Source organism: Frieseomelitta varia, unplaced genomic scaffold (genome assembly GCF_011392965.1).
Source record: "Frieseomelitta varia isolate USP_RPSP 00005682 unplaced genomic scaffold, Fvar_1.2 scaffold_247, whole genome shotgun sequence".
Taxonomy (NCBI): Eukaryota; Metazoa; Arthropoda; class Insecta; order Hymenoptera; family Apidae; genus Frieseomelitta; species Frieseomelitta varia.
In genome coordinates, this window is record NW_025109976.1 from 1,315,317 (window position 1) to 1,338,070 (window position 22,754).

At 39.5% G+C, this 22,754-nt stretch overlaps 1 protein-coding gene across 2 annotated transcripts in view; it reads right to left on the reverse strand.

The window, feature by feature from the left end:
- Positions 1–22,754, reverse strand: part of LOC122528188 — a 57,721-nt gene that overhangs the window by 12,021 nt on the left and 22,946 nt on the right. For both annotated transcript variants that reach the window (XM_043653053.1, XM_043653054.1), the window contains exons 2-11: positions 22,604–22,664; positions 21,274–21,391; positions 18,679–19,145; positions 15,625–15,882; positions 14,914–15,230; positions 12,949–13,076; positions 9,505–9,631; positions 7,373–7,524; positions 6,100–6,298; positions 5,092–5,244 (exon numbers count right to left, since the gene is read on the reverse strand). In XM_043653053.1, the coding sequence (XP_043508988.1) occupies positions 5,092–5,244; positions 6,100–6,298; positions 7,373–7,524; positions 9,505–9,631; positions 12,949–13,076; positions 14,914–15,230; positions 15,625–15,882; positions 18,679–19,145; positions 21,274–21,391; positions 22,604–22,656 (1,972 nt within the window). In that variant the 5' untranslated portion in view covers positions 22,657–22,664. The remainder of the gene's footprint in view (positions 1–5,091; positions 5,245–6,099; positions 6,299–7,372; positions 7,525–9,504; positions 9,632–12,948; positions 13,077–14,913; positions 15,231–15,624; positions 15,883–18,678; positions 19,146–21,273; positions 21,392–22,603; positions 22,665–22,754) is intronic.

The window sequence follows — 22,754 nt, forward strand, 5'->3', positions numbered from 1 at the left end:
TTATGCATGATGGAGCTCCGTCGCATTTTAGCCGAGTGGCTAGGCAATTTTTAAATCAACACTTTGCAAATAAATGGATTGATCGTGGAGGTCCCAATGCATGGCCTGCTCGTTCTCCGGATTTGAATCCATTAGATTTTCATTTGTGGCGACATTTAAAATCTATTGTATACGCAACATCGATTGAAAATGCTGAAATACTACGAAATAGAATAGAGCAAGGCTTCCGACAAATTCGAGAAACACCAGGAATGATAGAGAGAGTAACCAGATGAATGACGAGACACGTGCAGGCTTGTCTTCAAATGCAAATTGGTCATTTCGAGCATCTTTTGTAAAAGTAATGAAAACAGAAAATTCATTATATAATTCTCATAAACAAAGACAGATAGGACATATATTTATATGACTTTTGTTCGTTATTTTTAAGCGTACAATCAGCTCTCGAAGTGGGTCTCACAAATTACGAAGCACCCTGTATATACACATCCCCTCTTGAAGTGAACTCCTGGGAAGCTGGACCACCGTCGTTGAAAATCGTTCGTCGCGCGAACGTTTAATATAGATTTTGCAATTAAGATTCCATTAGCGGGAGCGAGACACGCGTGCCACGCGCAAACGTACCGCCCGAGCTCGTGCACGCTGATATCAATCGGACATTAATACTGCGACGCTTTTTCCCACGAGATTTATATATCGGAGAGAATCTGACCCGATTCGTTTCTGCAAAATGCAAATTCGTACGAAACTGAGATACGATGCGAAGTATGTTATTAAATATTTCCTTTTTTTTTTTTTTTTTTTTTTGAAGGGGCATGATTCAATAAATGAGATTTGTCAGTAGGATGGCGGAAGTTTGTATGATAAAAATTGAAATTGCTTTTTATTCGTTGTATAAATCTCGACAGATCATGTTTTCATCATAAGTGAGTTGTCTGCGATAAATATAGGCACATGCGTAGTTGAAAATTATTCTGTCGCAGATATCTCACTTTTCTCCACTTATTCCGATTCCTTCTTTTGTATTACGATTAATCTTCTTACGATAGATTTATGCAAGATGTAAGTATTCAATCTCATAGTCCAAGTACGTTAAATCTCATTCCCAAAAATCTTCGTTAAATATCGTTAATCCCCTTGTAAAATCGTAAGTGTAATCCTTGGGAAATATTACCAGAAAGAAATAATAATAGAATAATAATAGAAATAATAATAAAATTACTAAAAGAAATAATAATAGGGAAACATTATCATAAAGAAATAATAATAAAAAATTTACATATTTCTACATGCCAAGTCGCGAAGAAAAGGTGGTAATTCGTCAAAAGGAGAGAAAATATCGAAAAAAAAGTCCCGTTAATTGTCGAAATCGAATTTCTCTCGAACGTCGCCAAGGATATTCTAAATTTCGTCCAATTCTAAATTTCTTTCGATGTTTCTAGTTCGATCCGGTGGGGATAAATAGTGAGGCAGTGAAAGACAGAGTCGGAGCCAGAGTCGACGAAAGGAGGGAAAGAATGGCAAACGGCGTCGATGCGTTATCGAAATCCCTGGGAGAGGAGTGGGCGAGAGGTGAGTCAAATGGAGTGACCCCCGTAATCAGGGCGCAATTTAATTTCAATTAACCGCGAACGCAAATGAATCGGTTTATCAGCCAGCTTGGTGAATCGATCCTCGATTTGCTCTCTCGGCCAGCTTCGATCGATAACGAAACTTTCCGCAGCAAACTGCCCTCCCCCTCCCTCCTCGGGCCTGGCTCGATTCGGTAATTGCAGTGTGTACTCGCGGACCGAACGATCGTTTGATCTGCTGGTTGTCGGTCGGGATGTCCGACCAATATCAACTTATACTACTGAGGTAGGAAGTAGCAAGTCGTTCGAGGAGGAATTTTGTTGATTATGAAAAGGCGCTCGTTACACGATTTACGCTTTACAAATCGTCAAATTTTGTCGGAGGAGAGGTAAAGGATTCTACTTTTTATACTACTTGTGAGTATTGAATGGTGATCGAGTTGAACGATTACATTTTAGATTGGATTGTAGCTGGGATTATTGGACTATTGAAGACTGTAGCAAATCAGAGTTAATTTCGTTTAATAACTTTTAATTTGTTATATTGCATATGTTACTTGTTTTCAATTTATTTTCTTTCAATGTTACTTATTTTCACTTTAACTCCCTTGCTATATTTTGTCACAATTCAGAGTTAAATGTTTCAAAAGTCCGAATTTTAATAACTGGATGAATTACTATAATTATCCGTAAACCCAGCAATATTATTTGATTAATTATTATTTAACGTTAAGTTTCATCGTGTTTGAAGGCGTGAAATCAATTTTAAATCTACCGAGGAAGATGAAAGATAGTTTAGAACCAATGGTTCTACGTTTTTCTGTTTTACATCTCATGGTGGGTTCCTAGAATAAAATCAACTCTATTTACCGAACGAAGCGAGGATAGAAAGTCGTTTTCTCGTTTGTTCGAACGTTTCGGAGAGGAATTTTGTTGATCGTAAAAAGGGGCTTGTTACACGTTTCCGCTTTATAAAGAGTCAAATTTATTGGGGAAATGAGGGGATAAGTTAGAGCCACCAGCTTTTTACATTTAATATTGGGTTGTGGCGAGTGAAATCCTCGATTTCACAGAGGTTCGGGCATTTACGGCGCGATGACTGCAGAAAGTATAGACATATTAATGAATTATTGAAAGCACGTTTCCGTTAATATTAATGTCATTTTACGATTAAAAAGTAATATACACGCGTTTCGAAATCCAAAGGCAATTTCGGTAACATACATTAATCGACAACGTACAGAGTAATCTCCTGCGGAACTTTCGTTTATTCAATTTACAAACCAATCAATCAGGTCCAAGTGATACCTTCGCAAAAACGTGCTCTCACAAAAATTGAACGAACTCTCGAAAGATGTTTCACTCGAGAATAAAAGCAACACGTACACGTGTGCAGCAACATTTTTCGAACCACGACTTTTGCAGAGTTAAGTCAATTTCAAACACCAGATTTTCAATTACAATTAAATTTAAGCTCGACCTCCGCATCCGACGCGATGGAACTTGTCCGACAAATTCCGCAAACAACTCGATTTCTCTGATTCGTCTGAGCTCTCTCTCGATCGAAGCAACGCGGCGAACGTAACCGAGTCGCGTCTGACCAGCGGCGCGTAGTTTCACTTGCACTCGGCGACGAAACCATAGGTACAATCGTCCACGTACTCGTTCAAACGAGACCGCGCGAGGATAATTAAGAAAACCGAGTTGCATCGGAACGATCGGTGGAGAAACCGCGCGATTTTCCAGAGCAGCATGGCGAACGGTCAACAATGGTTTCACGGTGAACAAAAGAGTCGTACACACGGACGGAAAGCGCGAACAATGAACATAGGTTCAGCAGGTTAGTCGGTAATTAGTCCGACCTGGCCGTGGCGCGGGGTGAAATTGCTTAAACAAAAGACGAGCCACCAAAATCGCGTAAATATTTCCGGTCTTTCATTGTTCCGATAACTACTACGAGGTGAGGCTGGATGAAACTCTCGAAGATCGTTTCACGGTTCACGGTGGGGCGTTGTTTGCGCAGCGATCGATTTATTGCTTTTGTTTTAATCCGGCAGGATTTTCTCCTCCTTCGTCGAAGATTGATTTATTTGGCACGCGTGTGTGTGTGCGTCAGCGGATTTGAAAAAAAGCATTTCTCGATCCTCGTTCTGCGGTTAAGTTGAAGCGGGATGGATACTAAGTGGAGTAATTTGCTAAAGTAGATGGATTCTTTTTATGGTTATTTGAATATCGACGTGTTTAGAAATTATATATTGTCTGTATAAATAATTCTCTTTACGAGAATTGTCTGTCAGTCAGTTGGTCAAATAAGTTAACAATAAATCGTAGGTTCAGCAAGATCCTTTATATTATAATATAATTATATTTATAATATTTATATTTATTATAAATATATTTATATAATTATATTATAATTATAGTCATTATATAGTCCCCCAAGTGACGTGCGCAGAGGTACACAATCGTCACCAATCGCGATTATCCTTAACAGGTATGTTAAACGAAAACAAAAGACGCGTTGTTAAATATATCTGGTGAAAAATTTGTCCGTCATCATCTCCTGTGAAACGAACGAATAAACGACCGCCGCATGAAGAATACAGAGTACCATCTCGAGAAACGTTTAAACGTTTAAACGTATTAATTTCTGAAAAGTTTGCGGTTGGGGCGAGCTCGTTTTCTTAATCCTAACGAGGTTGAAGCGTTTTAAGAATCCTCCGCCACGCGGAGGAAAATGGCCGCGCGTTTCCCGCCGTTTTATCACGGATCGTCTATATTCTGGCCGTCGTCCGGCTGTCCCAGCGAGATTATTTTAATCCCACGATTATCCACCTCTTTATCAAACGCTCGGACTTTATCCCGTAGGCTTATCCTGGTCGAAGGAATCGAATAAATGCCTGCCGAAAATGACGAGGCGTCCATGACCGACGGACAATTCGCAATTTTGTTGTCCGGTTGACGAATCTTATCGACGTTCTCTGTTTTAGAATATTTTTTTGTTGATTTAGTGGTTATAAACTGCAGGAAGACTAGACAATTATAGAGAATTGAATAAATTTTCACAGACTAGCTTTGAAAATTGGAAAGCTTGGAAGCTTAGTGAAGTGTTTAGAGAGATGAATTTCGATAGGGATAGCTATACAGAAATAAATGGATTTTGAAGATCGCACGATTATTTTTAATTTTTTTTTTTTTTTTTGTTCGAAAATTCACTTTCAATTCTTTACAATTGATATCGAATTAGAGATTTGGGAAGCTTAGGAAAGTAAATAAATTTTCGCAGACTGTGACAGTTAGCTTTGGATGAGAAGCTTGGAAAATTCAGAAAAGTGGAGAAATAAATTGATTGTGAAGGTTGTATAATTTTTTTCCCCTTCAAACTAGAGCTCTAAAAAATTCGAAAGGCAGAATAAATGAGAAAATTGGGAATGTAGAAGAAAGTTCCCCCCTTTTCTTTTTAAGAACTGACTTCGAATCATAGCTGAGGAGTGCAATTTTCGACGGTGACAGGACTCACCAGGCCTTTCTGCTTTCCGAGCTGCTTCCAGCACTTCTTGTTGTCCCACGCACTCGTCAGGATTGGAATTCTCAGGAAAGAGATCGCATTCCAGATATTCCGGTAGAGTTAGGCCAAATACGTCCAAGAAAAATCCGCATCTCCTCTTGGTATCTGAGAAGAAACCCAAATTTTTTAAAAAAAAAAAAAAAAAAAATACTCGCAGCAGACGAAAATTTTTAGAAAATTTTTAGTATAGAATCAAAAATCTTCGGAAATTTAATTTCATTGTCCGAGTATACTCGAAAAACAAATAACCTGTTTCCATAAATTTATCGGTGACACGGAGATTGCATACGTAATGGCAAATTCCAGATTTAATTAAAAAAGACTTCCAGATTCAATTTGCAACATCGGCTGTCTCTGCATGATCGATTCGTGGAATTGACTTGTATACACGATTCTACGACGATAATTATTTATCAATATATGTTAGTAAAAATAATGAAAATTTATTATTATTAATGAAAATTATGAATTAATTCCTACAAAGTATCGTTGATTGTGTTTGAAAGAAATATGAAAATATTTGCAGAAATTACAAGTATATATCTCGCGGAGATGGCAAAAGTATTTAAACGGCCAATTGTTCGTTATAATCTACTTTTATTATCAATTATATCGTTAAATATCCATGAACTTTAATATTCAACGAAATTACTTGAAACGCGTGCTTAAGATTATTGCACTAATTTTATAATTTTGTAATTTTTACTCTAAAGAGGAGCAATAATTGTTTGAAAAATGTCAGTGCAAAGTACACAATGTGCACGTAAAAATGTCGCACGATAAACTCGATGAAACCTCGATAATCAAAATTCAGAAGAAGCGCGGTTGTCTAAGTGGAATAAATCCGTCATCGATCGGACAGACCGTTCTGATATCGAATCTAGTCTAGACGTGGTATCTCGTCTCGACAAAAAAAAAAAAAAAAGAAGAAAAATATAGAAAATAGAGGAGATCACTTACGAAAACAGAGGCTACGACAGGGTCGCACCACGTGGCCCCGGGATCCACATTTTGGCACAAAAACGCTGCAGAGGAAGAGGGCTGCCAATTCGTAGCATTTGACATCGATCACGGCACCGTATGGTTCGAGGTCGTGTTGGGCGTCGAGTTGCCCGAAATCGCCCATGTAATTTGGGAAGATGGTGAAATTATACGGGATCTAAGGGAATCGACAACGAAACGACACTCGTAAAATGCGTCTGGCTTACCCCTCCGTTTTAATTAGGCCATCTCGACGTTCCGCTTACAGTTGCGTGTATACTCTCTCTCTCTTTCTCTTTATCTCGAGGAATTTAAAGATACGGAGTTGAAATAAAAGTTCAGCGAAATCATTTAACCCCCTATAATTTATAGTATCATTTACTGTTGGGAATTTTTTTACATCTTTGAAGTAATTTTATCATCTAATCGTAATATTAAATAATTTATTTGTCAGAATTATTGGCACTTACTATGTGTAACGAGAAATCAGTTCGTTCGTTTTCTTTACATAAAATATAAAATATAAAATAAAAATATAAAATTACAAGTTTTTCGTTTTTGATTGGAAATTGAAAATATTTGCCATAAGAACTTTAAAAAGTAGGCACCTTAAAGTTCTAAAATGGACACGTTTGAAGATGTTAAGATAGATTTATAATCAAACGAGTGTGTCGAGAAATACGAAATTAATCCACTTTGTTACCACTGTTGTACTATTATACTGATACCAATTAATCTACTTAGTTTCCAGCTTCAGTTTTCAAACTTAGCAGTGAGTTAGCTCCAGAGTTTCCAAATCACTGCGGGAATCAGTTACAATTTTTATTCCTGACGAACAAACAATACTGTTACAAAGGATTAATTCGTTTCACCCGATGGAAAAAAACTGCAGTTCAAACTTAAAAAAAAAAAAAAAAAACAAAGAGGGAGAGAGAGAGAGAGATTATTTCTAATTTCAAGCGGAGTTTCAAGTATTTATTGGGTATGGAACAATCGAATAACAAATACCGCGAATGTGAACGAGCAATCGGCGATACTACGAGCGCCTTTCGCATTGCTCAACGCAGGTAAAAACACACATGCACACACACATACACACACCGATCGAACGGCAAGCGTGACATGCATTGTTTTAATTCGATCCGACGACTCCGGAGAATCTTGTAGACGGATTCCTCGCGAGCTTATTGGAAATTATTTCCAAGAAAATCGCGCGCGGCACGTGAACGACAGTCGAACGCGGAAGGCTTACCTTGTGGTATGTGCAGAAGGTCACGATTATGGGCAGACAGACACCTGGCGCCGGATTCTTCTCCTCGATCGCTGTTGATACTCGTTCCGTGAACGCGACCACGTTCGTGTAGATCGTCTTGTTCTCCACTCGTATAAGTGTCTCGGGATAGGCTAATTTCATTTTTCAAAAATATTACGTTTTCGTACGTGTCGAAGTCAGTTTCTTAAAGACCGACGACAACATTCGTGATACACGCTACAAATTCTCTGACTTCTTTGTTTTTATAAAATCAACAGATAGAAGAGGCAGGAACGAGGAGAATGTCGAACGAATGTCCTTTGGAATTTCCATAGCGTTAAAAAAGATGTTTCTATTTTTTATAATTTACACTTCTCGATAACATTACGAATCATAAGCGAATTCGTTGTTCAGCGTCTTTAATTTTTGATGGATTAATATTGACTTTGGAATGAATACGTGGCATCTAGAAAACAGACTGAAGCTCAGACAACTGATCATTGACTTTGAACCTTTGATATTCTCTCGGGACCACGTTTTACCCCGTCTTCCCTTTGATCAACGCGCGGTCTAATGGATGTTGCGAGGAAAGTATTGTACGACACGGTTTTCATACGCTCGAGTGCCCTCTGTCATTCTGCGCTGCTACACATTACCGACCAGTTCTTTCAGGAACATTCAGGAATCCTCTTCCATCAACATTCTCGCGAGATAACCTGAAACCTTTCCTCGCGAGCAAACGTCCCGTAAATGAACACGATTCCACTGCGCAATTTTCTGTTTTTTGATTATATCGTTAGTCGCATGACAGATTGAAAATTACTGGACAGCATCTAACGAGATTTCTTTTCATTAATTTAACCTGTTAACTGGATCAAACCAAGTTAATTTTGTAATTATAGTGCCAGTATTTAATAAAGACAAATTGAGTTTAATCCGCTCCACAATTTATTTCCGACTGTATTGTTAGTCGCATGATGGATTGAAAATTACTGAACAGCATCTGACAAGATTTTTTTTTTTTTTATTAATTTAACCCGTTAACTGGATCATTTTTTAAACCAAAGTCTTTTATAATTATAGTGCCAGTAATTAACAAAGATAAATTGATTCTAATCTGCTGCGCAATTTTCTATTTTCGATTGTATTGTTAGTCGCACGATGAATTGAAAATTACTGAACAAGATTTTTCTTTTTTTTTATTAATTTAATCCGTCAACATTCATTTTTTAAACCGAAGTCTTTTATAATTATAGTACCAGTAACAAAGATAAATTGATTCTAATCCGCTGCGCCGATTTTCTATTTTCGATTATATTCTTAGTCACGCGATTCAGATCGAAAATTATTAAAATTATTAAAATTGTTAAATAACATTCAACAGGAATATTCCTCGTTAAGTCAATCTATTAACTAATCTTTTATAATTACGATGCTAGGTGAATCTCGATCCTTGCAAATATAATTACGATATAATTATCTTGAACGAAAACGATACTACTTTAAAAAATAATGGATTTACGAATAGAGAAATTACCATGTTCCAAAAACTGAAGTTTCAGCGGTCGAATAGACTCGCCGTTTTCGAACGGAATTGATTCCTTGAATCAATACAAATCCACCTGGCGATTTTATCAACGTTTTTAATTCCTCCCCTCGTCGCCTGTCGCTCTTAGTGGCACGACGGATCAGAGATTACAACAAATTGAAATTAATCGATCCAAAGGGTATCGATCGATGCTTGGGAGAAAGAAGGGGAGGGGTGGGGGGGGGGGCGGCGGGAGGAGAAAGGACCAATAGAAAACAACGGATGCACGGAACAAAGTTGCACGCCCGAAGCCGGTGTTGATGTTTGAAAGCAAGTAGCACGCACGGGAACTGGGAGCTCTATTGATCTTCCGCTACCACAAAGCTCCTCGTGCTACGTGCTCGTGCATTATACCACCTAACGTCACCAACATTTACGTTTGTCACCGACGATCGCGCAATAACGGTCCCGCCCGACACGTTTCATCGGCGATTCATTGCGATTACAGCTTGTGCTGCGTGGCGCAAGTAGCGCCGTGTGTCGTCGACAAATGGATACGCGGCACGTTTTTAAGTGTGACAAAGCGGTCTACGTGTCTACTTACACTTGAAGTAAATGGTCAGACCACCGGCGATGATCAACAACGCGACAGCGTTGAAGAATACCTGCACGAATCTGAATCGCAGCCTCCCGTTCGTCACGTAATGCCTGCTGGCCATGTCGCTGATTATCTGAAAATCAATTTCGAGGATTCAGCGATACGACATGTTGGTTGGTTGTTCGTGGATCTTTCTCTGGGTAGTTTAAGTGGAAACGTCTTGCCGCGTTAAATCGAACTTTCGAACTTGAATCGAGTCGTTTGGTAGCACAAAAATAGCTTGTGATGCCCTAAAACCAGCAGGTATAATAAAACTGGAGAAACTATAATTTCTACAGTACTGTAATTTGTATAATAGTCTCGTTTCGTTAAATGCGTTTCAAAAATAATTCGTTTACGTGCCTTTCAAGTTAAAAGTTGCTAATTTTAGCGGAAGGAGCACATTTGATGTTTAACTTTCTCGTATCTGACAAGGAATCAACGCATCGGCACGTAAAATTCCTCGTCAGTCACTATAGATTAATATTATTGTTCAAAACAATATGAACTTTTACACTGTAAAAAATTATTTAGAAAAAGATTATCTACACAAAGAATTATCAAAAACCCACTCACTTTCTCCTCAAACCAGCGTTTCTGAGTTTCTCACCAATTTCATTCTCGATTATATAATAATTCTTCACGCAGAATCAATTACGCAGAACTAAAACGAGTGTTTAAATTGTCACGTAGAAAGAGGATGATTTCGATCTGTTCTGGCAAGGAGAACGAGAGAAAGACTGGCTCGTCCTCGGTTACGTAATTCTCTGGCAACGAGCGTTCGGGGTACACGAATTGACGCAAATATTAGTCGGCGGTGTACGTCGGGCGTACCGTACTCGCAACAGATTCTGTGTTTGAGGAGTCAACGCACCTCTGACTACGTGTTGGTACGCGCTAGCCGACCCTCCGCCAGCCAATATCGATTATAATTTCCTCGCGGTGCTATCGCGTTGGCGAAGGGCAAATTATGTTTCGCTGACAAACCTGACTCGCCGAATTCCCCTCGTGGCTCGTTCACCGTGTGGTTCAGCCTCCGCGTTCTCCCGTTTTTCGCGAAATTTCCACATTAAACCACCGTGTTTGAGACGCGATCCTTGGAAATATCTTCGATATTCGCCAGTAATCGAGTTTCAAAACCTCATTTCACTACAGTCGTGTAATCTTTATTGGGTTCGAAGTCGGAGAAGATTTTGTGGAATTAATTTTAATTACTGGAGGTATTCGTCCGCAAGGATTTGATTCTGAACATTGCAGAGAGGCAAAGGGGGATCGTGGTTCCATTATTTTGGTCCGTGTCTTTCGATTAAAACTCGTTGGCGATTGAAATTCATTAATATCGGTCTCCGCAGCGTTTGTAACATGTGTAGTACACAAAAGTAGAGTATTTGAACAAAGAATGAGAAAATTAGTAGGTCGGATCGTGAATTGAGCGTGCAAGTAGTTTCAGGCGCCACTGGTCAGACCATTTCTACTTACGTAAAATTACACTGTGTAATTCTCTAGAGTTTTAGAACAATTTCTTTTTTATCTCAATAGAATTTTAACAAAAAAAGAAAACAAAAAAACAAAAAAACAATTTTCTAACAAAATTCCAAAACTATTTCTATTAAATCGTCACACGTTGTCAAGACAAACATATCGTTTTCCATGTCTCGTTAAAACAGAACGAAAAATCGCAAAATTGCACATTTGACGGCATTATTTTATTTTTCAATAGAAAAGTAATCGACGAGATAAAACGGCAACAAAAACGGAGCAATTAAAAGCGTAGGCTATCGGTTTTCATAAACGCGGCATCGGTTCGCGTCTGTCTCATGGAAATTTCGCGTTTATTATCCAGGCACACTCTGCTATCTTCGTCGTTAATAACAGTGGACCGATGTTCGATGTAAAATGATATCGTGTCTCTGGGCTGCTCGATACGAGCCCACCGACAGTTTCCCACCGCTATCGCGCACATAACTCGGGGAAAGAACCCATGGACGCCAAGCCCGTTTCTCCGATTTCCCAACAAAAGGAACAAATGACGCGAGTTATCGATCCCCATGGAAACGCGCGATCCCGCGTTCGTTTATTCCGGCCATCGCGTTAACCCACCGCCGCGATCATCGCCGATATCGCGAGAAAACACGAGCGAAATCCCCCTTATTCAAACTATTACACGCCGCTTCTATCTCACTGTGTCGTTTTATAACAATTGTTTAACCTCGTTCCTCGAAGGCAATATTTTTGAAAACGAAAAGATACGAAAACGAAGCGCGATAAGATGTACACGAGATGTTCAACTCGTACATTCAAGAGTTTTTCGATTACCTCACTTCAATTTCTTTGTCTGTCTGAGAGGTGAGAACATCGTGGTTGATTTCTGTGATACACAGTTAATTGGAGAATGAATAATATTGCGACGAAGATGTGTGATTGGCAATTGGAAAGATAAGATTATATTCCTCAGTCTTAAAATCCGAAGCTTCTTACGTAACGTCAGTTGTTGGAAGTTGAACCGTTAAGCCGAGTTTGAAACTCGACAACTGTTTTATATACCGACTGTTTTAGTATTGCAAAAGAATTTTTGAGAATTGGTAACTTTCAACTTGCAACGGATAAAGTATCACTAATACTGTCAACCTATAATTTCCTTCCGACTCTCAACTGACACTCAACTCGCCGAGTTGCGCAGTGTATATTCAATATAATCCCACTTCAATTTCTATTTTATATTTTCCATCACGAACGCTAGTACTCGCCGAGTGAAATGAAAATTAACTGCAGCCAATACAAATCTGTCCGAAACTCGAGTATACACGCCGATACATGTAGCTCAAGTTGCCCACTCGAAGAACCAATATAATATTTCACCGTCACGCGGCAGATCAATTTACTTCATCTCGTTACGAACCTCCGCCGAATATTCCCCGCGCGAAGATCCGTAGACGGCGAACTTTCGTCATCTTTGATCGCGTGACGTTTCTCGATTCGAATCACGGTCCGACTGCAGGCTGGCTGCAGGCCTTCCGGACGACCAATTAAACCGACTCGACTCGAAACCGTTTCCGGCTTTCTGCGACGTGTCAACAAGCTCGCTTTGGAAGTCGACGTTGGCTTCCAAATTTGTTCGCGCTCGGCCAAGCGTGCCAGCCTTCAGAAATCACTTGACCCTTAATTCGCGCGTATCTCTCTCCATATCATCCTCTTCCTTTCTCTCTCTCTCTCTCTCTCTCTCTGTCTCTCCTTCCCTCTATCTATCTATCTATCCATCCTTTCGACGTTACGTAACAACAGGCGTGGGAAACGAACGCAATCGATAAACGGCGGGCGCGAAAGAATTAATCGTGCCATTTTCACCGTTACGTAACCGGCGGTTCTCGTATCTGCGCATTGAAAACGTCGCCGTTGGGGGGAACTGCTTACCTTATGATGCAAGGAGCCGTTGTTACCACCGTGAACCTTCACGATCGCTTGCAAGCTCGCCGGGGTGCTGGTCGACTTGATGATCGTCCGTCCGGAGGAGCTGTCCGGCTCCGACACCAGTGCCCTGTCTGAAAATTCCGCCAGGAATTTCATTAACATGGCGGTCATCGTCGGACTGTTAGGGGGTGGGTAAAGGAGAGTATGTTGTTAGCTGGATTCGCCGATTCTTACACGTCACGCATTTTTATATCTTCGCGAATGAAAAATATTCGACAGCAGAGTTCCAGGGGATTTCGTGGACTAGCATGAAGCTTGTGCTTCTTAATTTTTGTCAGTAATTGTAATTAAATAGTTATAATTATTAATATAGTTGTTAATTAAATTATAAAACTAGCATGGGAGAAACGCTGCTAATAATATTAGTTCTGATGTTGAAAAAAGGGAATTTTTATATCTAATAAACATTCTACTTTATATATATATTATGTATAAATATGTATATATTATGAATATTATGAATAAATTTATATATATTAAGTAGAATGTTTATTATGGATATATACATATATATTATAACGTTCTACTTTATATATATAAATATTCATATATTTATAAATATTTATAAATATATATTTTACTTTATGTATATAAATATTTATATTTATATATATAAAGTAAAATGTTTATTATGAATATATATGTATATATGTATATATTCCATGTGTTTTTATATAAAACTTCACCATTGTTCCATCATTGTTCTTTACATAAAGATCCGCAGTCTGGCTTGGCTATGAAGCGAATTTTCATTTCACTCGCAACCCCTTTCAATCATTAATATCCTACTGTTTATTTTATTAACGTCAAATATGAGGAGACACGAGTCAATGTAATATAATAAATGCTACATATCTTTCACTTGGATTCTATATAATTTTACGGAATTTTCGAGAAATCAAAGTATTTTGTAACACCGTGATGAATTATTGCTCGGTCCTTAATAGGTTAAACGGGAGGGTGGATTCGAGTCACGTATAGAAGCCTCGTGATGGTTTGCTTTTCTAACAAACAGGTGCAATTGAACAACAGCAAACGAAGGGAGAAATGACACGAGTACCAGGATGATTAATTGAGATCGATTTTTAAGGAAGGTTGGTTGTTTCCTCCCTTTCTCTCTCTCTCTCTCTCTCTCTCTCTCTCTCTCACTTATTCACTCACTTATTCACTCACTCACATACACACATATACACTTTTCTGTTGATTGTAATTGAATCGTTGATTTCGATACGATGAAATATTGGAACACTGGTGTTTAAACAGAAGAAACTGACAGGGTAAATGTCTGTTTTATCAGCGGTGCAAAAGAACATGTTGGATACGTTGATTTGGAAAATCGGGTGGATTTGTCACGTTGGTGAAGCTAATCGCGGTGTGCGACTGAAACAAGCCTCGATCCATCATCGACCGTACTTTGCAGCGAAATTTCTGCTCGATCATAGTGTGGTTAAATACGTCTGTTAATTTTGGAGGTTTAAGTCTACTTGTTCTACTTAATGCATCAAACATATATCTAGATTCTCACAGTTAAAATGAAAATTGTGGATCTGCTCCTTTTACTGATGTGATAGTGCAATTGCTATTTTCGTAACATATTTGAGGTTATTTCGTAGTGGAAGGAACACAGCACTCTAATATCATTTCCCAATTTTACAGTTTTTATTTTTCTGATTAGTTTTCGTAATGTTGACTATGCATCCGTGGTAAATTTAAACGAACAAAATTGTACAAGTTAATATGCATACGAAACAAATTTCTTAACATAATATTTAAAAGATGAAACAAACACTTTTACCAGCTTCCAATCTTTTAATTTTAAATATGAATTTGCAAAAAGTTAGACGTTAAAAGATGAAACCTAAACTCCTTTTTTTTTTTTACCATGGTTATCGTCTAATTCATCCTTACCTGGTACTTTGCCGTATTTATGGGGTAAAAGAGGAGCCTCCATGGTCTTGCTGGTGTAACTAGGCGAGCTGGTCTGACTGAAGCTGTCCGAGGAAACGTTGCTGTCCTGTCGAACACTCATAGGTTTCGGCACAGAGCTCTGCGTGATCGCACTCAGCGGCGGCGGCAGGTTCGTCTGCGTCGCTTTCGGTAACTTCTCCAATTTCTCGCAGTTCCTCTCCTTCCTCAGATTGTGCTGCAAAATGTTCCGCACTCTGTCCATCTCTGCCTCGTATTTCCCGCGTGGAGCCGCTTCCGCGGATTTCTGTTCGTCGTACCTGATTATTTTCGAACGAAAGGAAACAAATTAATCGCAAACAAAGGTTCTTTCGTTTTATTTCTTCGAAAACTCGAAATGCTCGAGAAATTGAAAACTTCGTGGAATTCTACGAAACACTGTTGCAAGATCGTAGAAATTCTCAGTGCGAGCCGAGGATATTATTGAATAATAAATATATATAATATGCTTATATATATTAAAAAATTTTAAATACTCTTCTGTTCATTTGGAAATCTTGGAACTAATTAGAATCTTCAAGACTTTGGTTGCGAGGTCCTAAAAATATTTAGAAAACAAGCTCTAAATCTCATTGTGAGAGATTCAACGATCCTCTGCATCCGTCAAATATTTTTTAAACCTAAACGAAGAACTGTTGTAATCAAAGGATTTACCTGGCAGCAGACCTATCCTTGCTCGCTCTCAGATGGTCATCCTCCTCGTACAGTCGTCTCTCGAGCTTCCTGGAGGCAGCCTGAAGCTCCTCGAACTTGCATCTCTTCTCTGCCTCGCGGTGCGACCTCACCAGGGCTGCAAACTTCGTCTCGTCGTCCTGCAGGGTCTCCCTACGGGACGCGGCAATTTTCTCCCGAGACTTTCGGTCCGCAGTTTCCTTGCAAGAACCCTCTTTTCCCGTCTTCGACGACTGAAGCCTGTCGAACAAACCGGGCGGGCAAGCGTCGTGAGCTCGAGCTCGAGGCGGGGGGGGGGGGGGGGGGGGGGGTGAAAAAGTTTCGCGAGGAGAACTCGCGCGGAATGGACGGTCGATTGAATTAGCCCCGAAAGTTCCATCGTCGTTTGATATATTAAAAAAGTGGCCGACGAAGTTCCATAGACTTGTGAAATTACTAGAGCGGTGATGCACGTTTTCCTCGCCACCCACCCTCTTTTGATGTCTCGCCGGAATTTAACTAACACTCCCTCCCACTTTTGTTCGAGTGCACGAACGTGTAAGACGCCGTGGGTTTCTAAAACGGAGTTTGTAATAACCCGAAACACAGCGGCGAAGATAGCGTTCTATTTAAACTCTTGCGCCAAGAATGGGAAGAATTCTAAATTAAAGCCAGCTACGTAAGTCCTCTTCCTCGCGTTACGTTCAATGTGCCCTTTTGAGTTCGCTGTACATGCCCTCTTTGAGTCTTTGAATTTTCACTCGAATCATCCTTCCGACTCCAATTGTCGCTTCCCCAATCAATTTCACCCATCGTCCACAGTTGTTAGTTCCTTTCTTTGCATCGGGGCTGTAACCTTTCTAATTGAATACCATCCGAAAGTTCTTATTAAAAATTTAAGCTGTATTATTTCGTCTGTACTGTTTTTCTCATTCAATTTTAAACTTCGCGCCAGAACCATAATTTTCGTGCTGGAATTTCTCGCGGTATCCTATTCGAAGAATTGATCGGACGTAGCAGAATCACGCGTGAAACAAATTTTTTTTTTTTTTAAATTACTAAATGTTACTGAATCTTTATTTCAGCCTTTCGGCCTAGAAATAGACCTCAGTGCCTTACATACATTATTCTTTACATTTTGTTTTCAGTTTTAATTCCCTTGGTTGTCAAGTTTTCTCTGATTACTTTCCCCTTACATCTAGTATTGCATGCTTTAATCTAACTTTATACTATACATAGACTAATTAGACTAATAGAGAATAATATTTGCACACTTACTAAATGTTACTAAAGATTACTGAATTACTGGATTACTAAAAGTTACTGAAGATTACTGAAATCTCAATCAAAATTGCACGTTTCTTTTGTTTGGCAGTGTTGCGATTTTCTAGAAAATTTTAGAGAGGCGGAGAAATTAGCGGCGAGACGCCATGGCCGATTACGCTCGCGACCGGCTAAACGAAGCGTGAGCTTCGACTCTATCTCCGCGTTCGAGCAGACGTTCCATCGAAACGTTCTGCCGTGCTCGTAAACGGCCTTAATACTCTGTTCGCTCGCCACGTGCGTTTTAGTGCGCCGGGGATGGGGGTGAAAGCGTTTTGCAGGGAACATCGACCGCTTCTTTATAATTTCGGTGCACGTGATGGATAAATATTGCAGTTTGACGACGGGAAATGGGTTTATAACGGGAGATTAACTCGTTGGACGGGTCATCGTTTCGATCAGACTAAAAGTTAATGGGAGGACAGAACGGACTTTGGGTAGATTTTTATTCCTTGTGAGCACGGTGTGATTTATTGGACGTCTAGACACTATTTTTTAGACACATTGTCACGTTTCTACGTATGTACATAATTTTTGCTCTTTTTCGTACAATTTAAAATGTCTGAAAATCTGGATGATAATTAATCCTTAATTATTGAAACGGATAAATTAAAAGTATAACAGATCAAATTATTAAAAATATAAAAATAGAAAAAGTAATTTTCTGAGATCCTTAAGGATGAATTTTATTTTCAATCTAGACAATTAATTCCAATTGTCGATTGTCGAAATTTCACGTGTTATTTTTAGATCGAAAATTTGAACAGTATCCCTAACGCCTAAAATATTCTACTTACGCAGTAACAATTAAAGGATAAAAGATAAAAATTGCATTTGATATATTCCAAAGAGATGAAGAAGAAAACGCTTTATGGAATATTTTTGCAAATAATTATCATTCAGGAAGGTACATTGAGAGTCCTTCTTCGTCTTGGATGTATTAGCTTTATTTCGGAATTCATGTTGCTGCGCGGGAGCAACAAAGTTTCCCAACGTGATTTTGCCAGGGTGACATGGCGACATGGTTTAGAACGAAGCAACGTTACACGGAACGAGGAGAATTTCATTGGGAGCTTGGGTGGATTCGTTTGACGCATGTAGGTGGATTAAAAGGAAGGGAAATCGGCGATATTTTGAGAGATAATTCCAGGAATTCGTAGGAAATATGACGAAATCCTCTATTTCGAGAGAATCGTGAATGAAGTCGAATTTTTTTAGAAAAATCTCTATGCTTCCAAACGAGGAAGGTCATTTATTTGATTACGAAAATCTAGATAATCTTTGGACAAATTTTGTACGCGCATTATTCTGTGTCACTTCAGTATTTTATTGAGCAATTAAATACACAAATGGAAGCAAATTCAATTTCTTGAACATTTGATGAATAATAATCAGGTATTCGATTAATTGTATAATATAAAAGACATGCACAACGAGTCGTAAAAATATCTGCCTCCTTCTGTCAATCGTCAATTTTCAACGACAGATGTTATTTTACAATACGAGTTTCAATATTCTTACTAATAATGAATATATGCTAAAGTAACCAAGCTACGAACAAGTTATCATTCTCATTATATGTCTCAGTGTATGTCTCAAACAAAATTTTGATACATACACTGTACGAATACACGAATTGTTCTCAAAATGTCCAATCCTCTAACGAGAATGCTGTACGAATACTTGTACGACTCGCTATACATCGATCTCATAAATCACGTGAATCTTGCTCACCTGCTGTTCTGCGCGTTGTCTCCCTGCCTCTGCCTCCCTTCTCCACTCTGGTCCTTGAACTTCGACTCGGCGCTCTTCACAATTCTCTCATGCAACCTCTTCTCCAAGTCGCGCGACGCCTTCTGCAGTTCCTCGAAGCTAGACTTGTCGCTCGGCTTGCAGCCCCCGTCGAAATTCGCTTTGTCGAAGTCCGCCACAAAGTCGTTCTCCTCGCTCGTGTCTCTCAACGTGTACTCTTGGCGGTTAGGTTGGTCCTGGAGAGAGCCCAGGTCGATCAGCTTCTCGTTGTTCGTCTCGCGGGGCCAAGATGAGGACAAGATCGACGAGGACGGTGGCGCTGGATCGTTAGCTTTCTGCCGATTCGTCTGAGCGTTCTTTCTCGTTGGCACTTGTATCGGGATCGGCTTCTCGTTTCTGTTTCGTTTCGGGATCGCTGGCGGTCGCAGTGGTATCGGTGGCGGTGCAACCTGTCGGATCAACAAGTTCCCCGATAGAGTTTCCTCCCCCCCCCTCTATCTGCACTTGCTCTGTTCTACTCGATTCGCCTACTACACCCTCGTTGTGTTGGATGACACACAGTGGAAGTTGTACTCTGTCTTTCAACTTGCACGCAAAGCGAAAGAAAAACTCAGTAGGCTGTTTGCAGTTTTTCCTTCTTCTTAACCGCTTGCGCTGGCAACTGGTTCGCGGACCGTAACGAGCGACCAAACCGTATACTGCAAATAATTCGTCGCTTTCTGTTTGACGTCGTCGATGATGATATCACTGGATAGAAATTCATATATCACTATACTTCATATATCATTCAGATATCACTAAGAAGCAATAAATTTATTATTTGCTTTGCTCGGATTATATTTAAATACACTTAAAACTGAGAAAATACTGCAATTTTGGGATAAAAGATCCTCGACGTGCGTGGCACGTCAATTTAGCGCAAGAGGTTAAATTACGTTCAACTTCGTTTCCCAGCTGATTCTTTTCCCGCGAGATCTCTCTTCGAGGGTCAGAAGATTGCGTTATTTTCTCTTTTATATTCGTTTCTGTTCTTTTAAAATTCTGTCAACTTAATCGCTACACTCTGTACAATCGATTAATTTATATCATCAAATTTCGTCCTTTTTAATACTGAGAATTCCAAGAATTCGCTAAATCTTTCTCATCTAGTTCCCGTGACTTTTCGAAATTTCGAAATTTCAAGTACCCAAGTTACTGTGACAAACTATCGTTTACTCTCTGAACAATCAGATGGACACTGGAATTGTCAAATTGATTGGAATGTCCAATATCGGATCTTCTGTTCCATATTTTTATTAATCAATGTGTGTGTGTATGTGTGTATAATATTTTCTGTATATAAAACTCGTTAATGGACATGAAATCCACTGTTGCTGACACGTAGCAGAAAGATAGAGAGAGAGAAGAAAAAGAGAAAAGCAGAAAGTGTTAGAGACACTTGCAACTAGACCAACAAAACACCGTGAGTCTCGTGTGTACATGTGTGACATATGTAAATGGTGCGCGTGTGGTTAGAGTGACGATTGTCCTCGTGTCCAGACCTGTCTGTGCAAAGAACCGGACGGATTCAGCTTGATCCATTAAACCCTCGTTTGCCCACTAATTACGCGGACCTGTTCGAGGAACAAGCACTTAGACGAAGAACGTTTCGTTCCTCGTTGCTTCTGCTCGATTTACTGCGGCCGCTTAAAACCAGAAGAGGCCGAGATTACGCCGTGGTCCTTTTCGTCTTTGTTAATTCGTTTGAGCGTCGGTGCGCCACTGAACGTTACCTTTCGGCCTTTTCGTGCGATTTAGGCGAGAAATTGCTATCGTTTCGCTACAATACCACAAAGAAAGAAGCAGATTGTGAATCCTGGTGTCATCCTTTTTTGGAATTATTACGCGCTGGATGCGATGTGTTTCGTTTTGTTACTGTAATTGCTGTAATTACTGTAGATTCGTTTTGTGGCAATTGGATCGGCGAATGTCTGTCTACTTATGGGAAATTCTACTGTAGAGAGATGTCCAGAGTAAAATATTCGCGCGACGTTTTTGTTTCGTGGATGTAATTGGAAAGATAAAGTGGTCCTCTGCTTTGCTTACTTTACAGGTTTTCTTTTTCTTCGCGTTTAGTATACAATATGTTATATTGCCGTGAATCCGATTTAATAGAAACCTGTTTCACGCGTTGGATTAAAATATTGCGACTAGAGTGCTTCTCGATAGATCAAGTAAATCTTTGTTCCTTCAGTTTTATTTCTGCAGATAAGAGATTTTAAATTTAGAAAATAATAAATTATTTTTTATAACATTCAGTACAATAAAGCATAAAAAATTTCCCCCGGGCTTCTCTATTTTTCTAATTATATTCTCAAAAGATACTGCATAAAATTGTACCACATCTAGTTGCAATCTAGTTCTCTGGAAGATTCTCCACGCGAGGAAAAAAAAAAGACGCAGAAAATTTCCATTTTTTATTGACAAAAGTATCCAACAGAATTTTTTAATTCCTGGTCGACACGCGTGAAACAGCGTGTCGATTAAACCAGAATCTGATATTAATTGAAACAGCGAGGACGTTTGAACTTTACGTACCGCAGGTGTTGCGGAATGGCGGCGCGGTATCGGCGGTGGAGTGTCGCTTCCGGTGGGCGGTGGTTCCGGAAGCAAGGACGTTCGTGCCGGTAATCCGACGCTGTGAATTCTACTCTGCCTGAAATTTTCGCAGGAAAACGTTATCGTACTCGGTGGGACGGAGAAATCTTCGAGAAACAAATTCCCGAAACAACGAAAGAAAAGAAAAGAAAAGAAAAGAAAATTGGACGCAGGTCTCTGTGGTCAGTGGTCGTAAGCCTCTTTGCGAGAGTATCGGTAATTCGCAGAGATGTCAGTTACTTATTTAGTCGCGCGTCTTTGACGGATCGAACTCGCTAATTAGACAGTCGGTATCAATAAGTGCCCTTTTAACAGACCAGCTTCCTTTGTAGAAACCGTTCGTCCGAAATCCGTCCTTCGAGGCTGAGTCACAGAGATCTGAGATAATTAATTCCTCAATTAATGTCGAGGACGAACATCGTGCGACGTCACTGTAATTTGATACATACAGAGCGTGTTTAGAACTAGGATGTTTGCGGCTCGAAGAGCCTGGTAATTAGGAACGCGAACTTCGTCAGTCCTTCGTTATCAATCATTTACTTTTCGTATGAATCGAAATCGATCCTTGTCGAATTTCCTGATTCTTTGGGTGATAATATGCTCTAAACAATTGTCAAGTCAGATCCCGTACAAGTGTACAAAAGTGAATATTAAAAAGTCACTTATTGGCGATCTATTTTTGACTTATCATTAATAATTCAAAGTTCTCTATTTCATTGCTTTTACTCGTGGATTAATTAGTCTATAATGTTTATCGTAACTTGATAATATAATTGGGTGCAGTTACAGACATACCAAATGAAAAGGTTCTTTCATTAAGAAAATCCTTCATCAGATATTTTCATTGTTGAAGAAAGGTCGAAGCATGTTGAAAGAGACATATCGTTCGTTATCAATCCATGTCGAACGAACATGGAAAGTTGAACGAAAATTTTCGGTTTGCAATCTATGTTTTCCAAGTCTCACGGTTTCCTCGTGGTCTCAGTTTTGTAATGAAGGATGGAAAGCGGAAACTCGGTGATTAAATATCACGCCGCGTTCGTACCAAGTTCTCGGTTACAAAGTAAGAAGACGGAAGGAAAAAAAAAGAAGTGTCCGTCACTGACGCTTTTAATACGAAGAGCAAATGGATCTCGGAGCAATCAGCCTCGACTCGAGAAAGTTATCCCATTAGACGCGTAGAATTTTGAGACTAGATAGGCCGAATGGACTTTCAAAGCCTGTCTTCGGCACTAGCTAAATCAAGAGATATGTATTTCTTTTTAATTACCTTGGCTCACGCGTGGGACTCGTGTCGCCGCCATGTGCCTCCGTTCCAGACATTTTAAGCGCTGCAATCAACGAGAAAAAATGCGTCAATGGACGATTACGTTCTTCGAAATTGGTTAATTATCTAGCGCAGAGGCTAACTGGCGGCACGC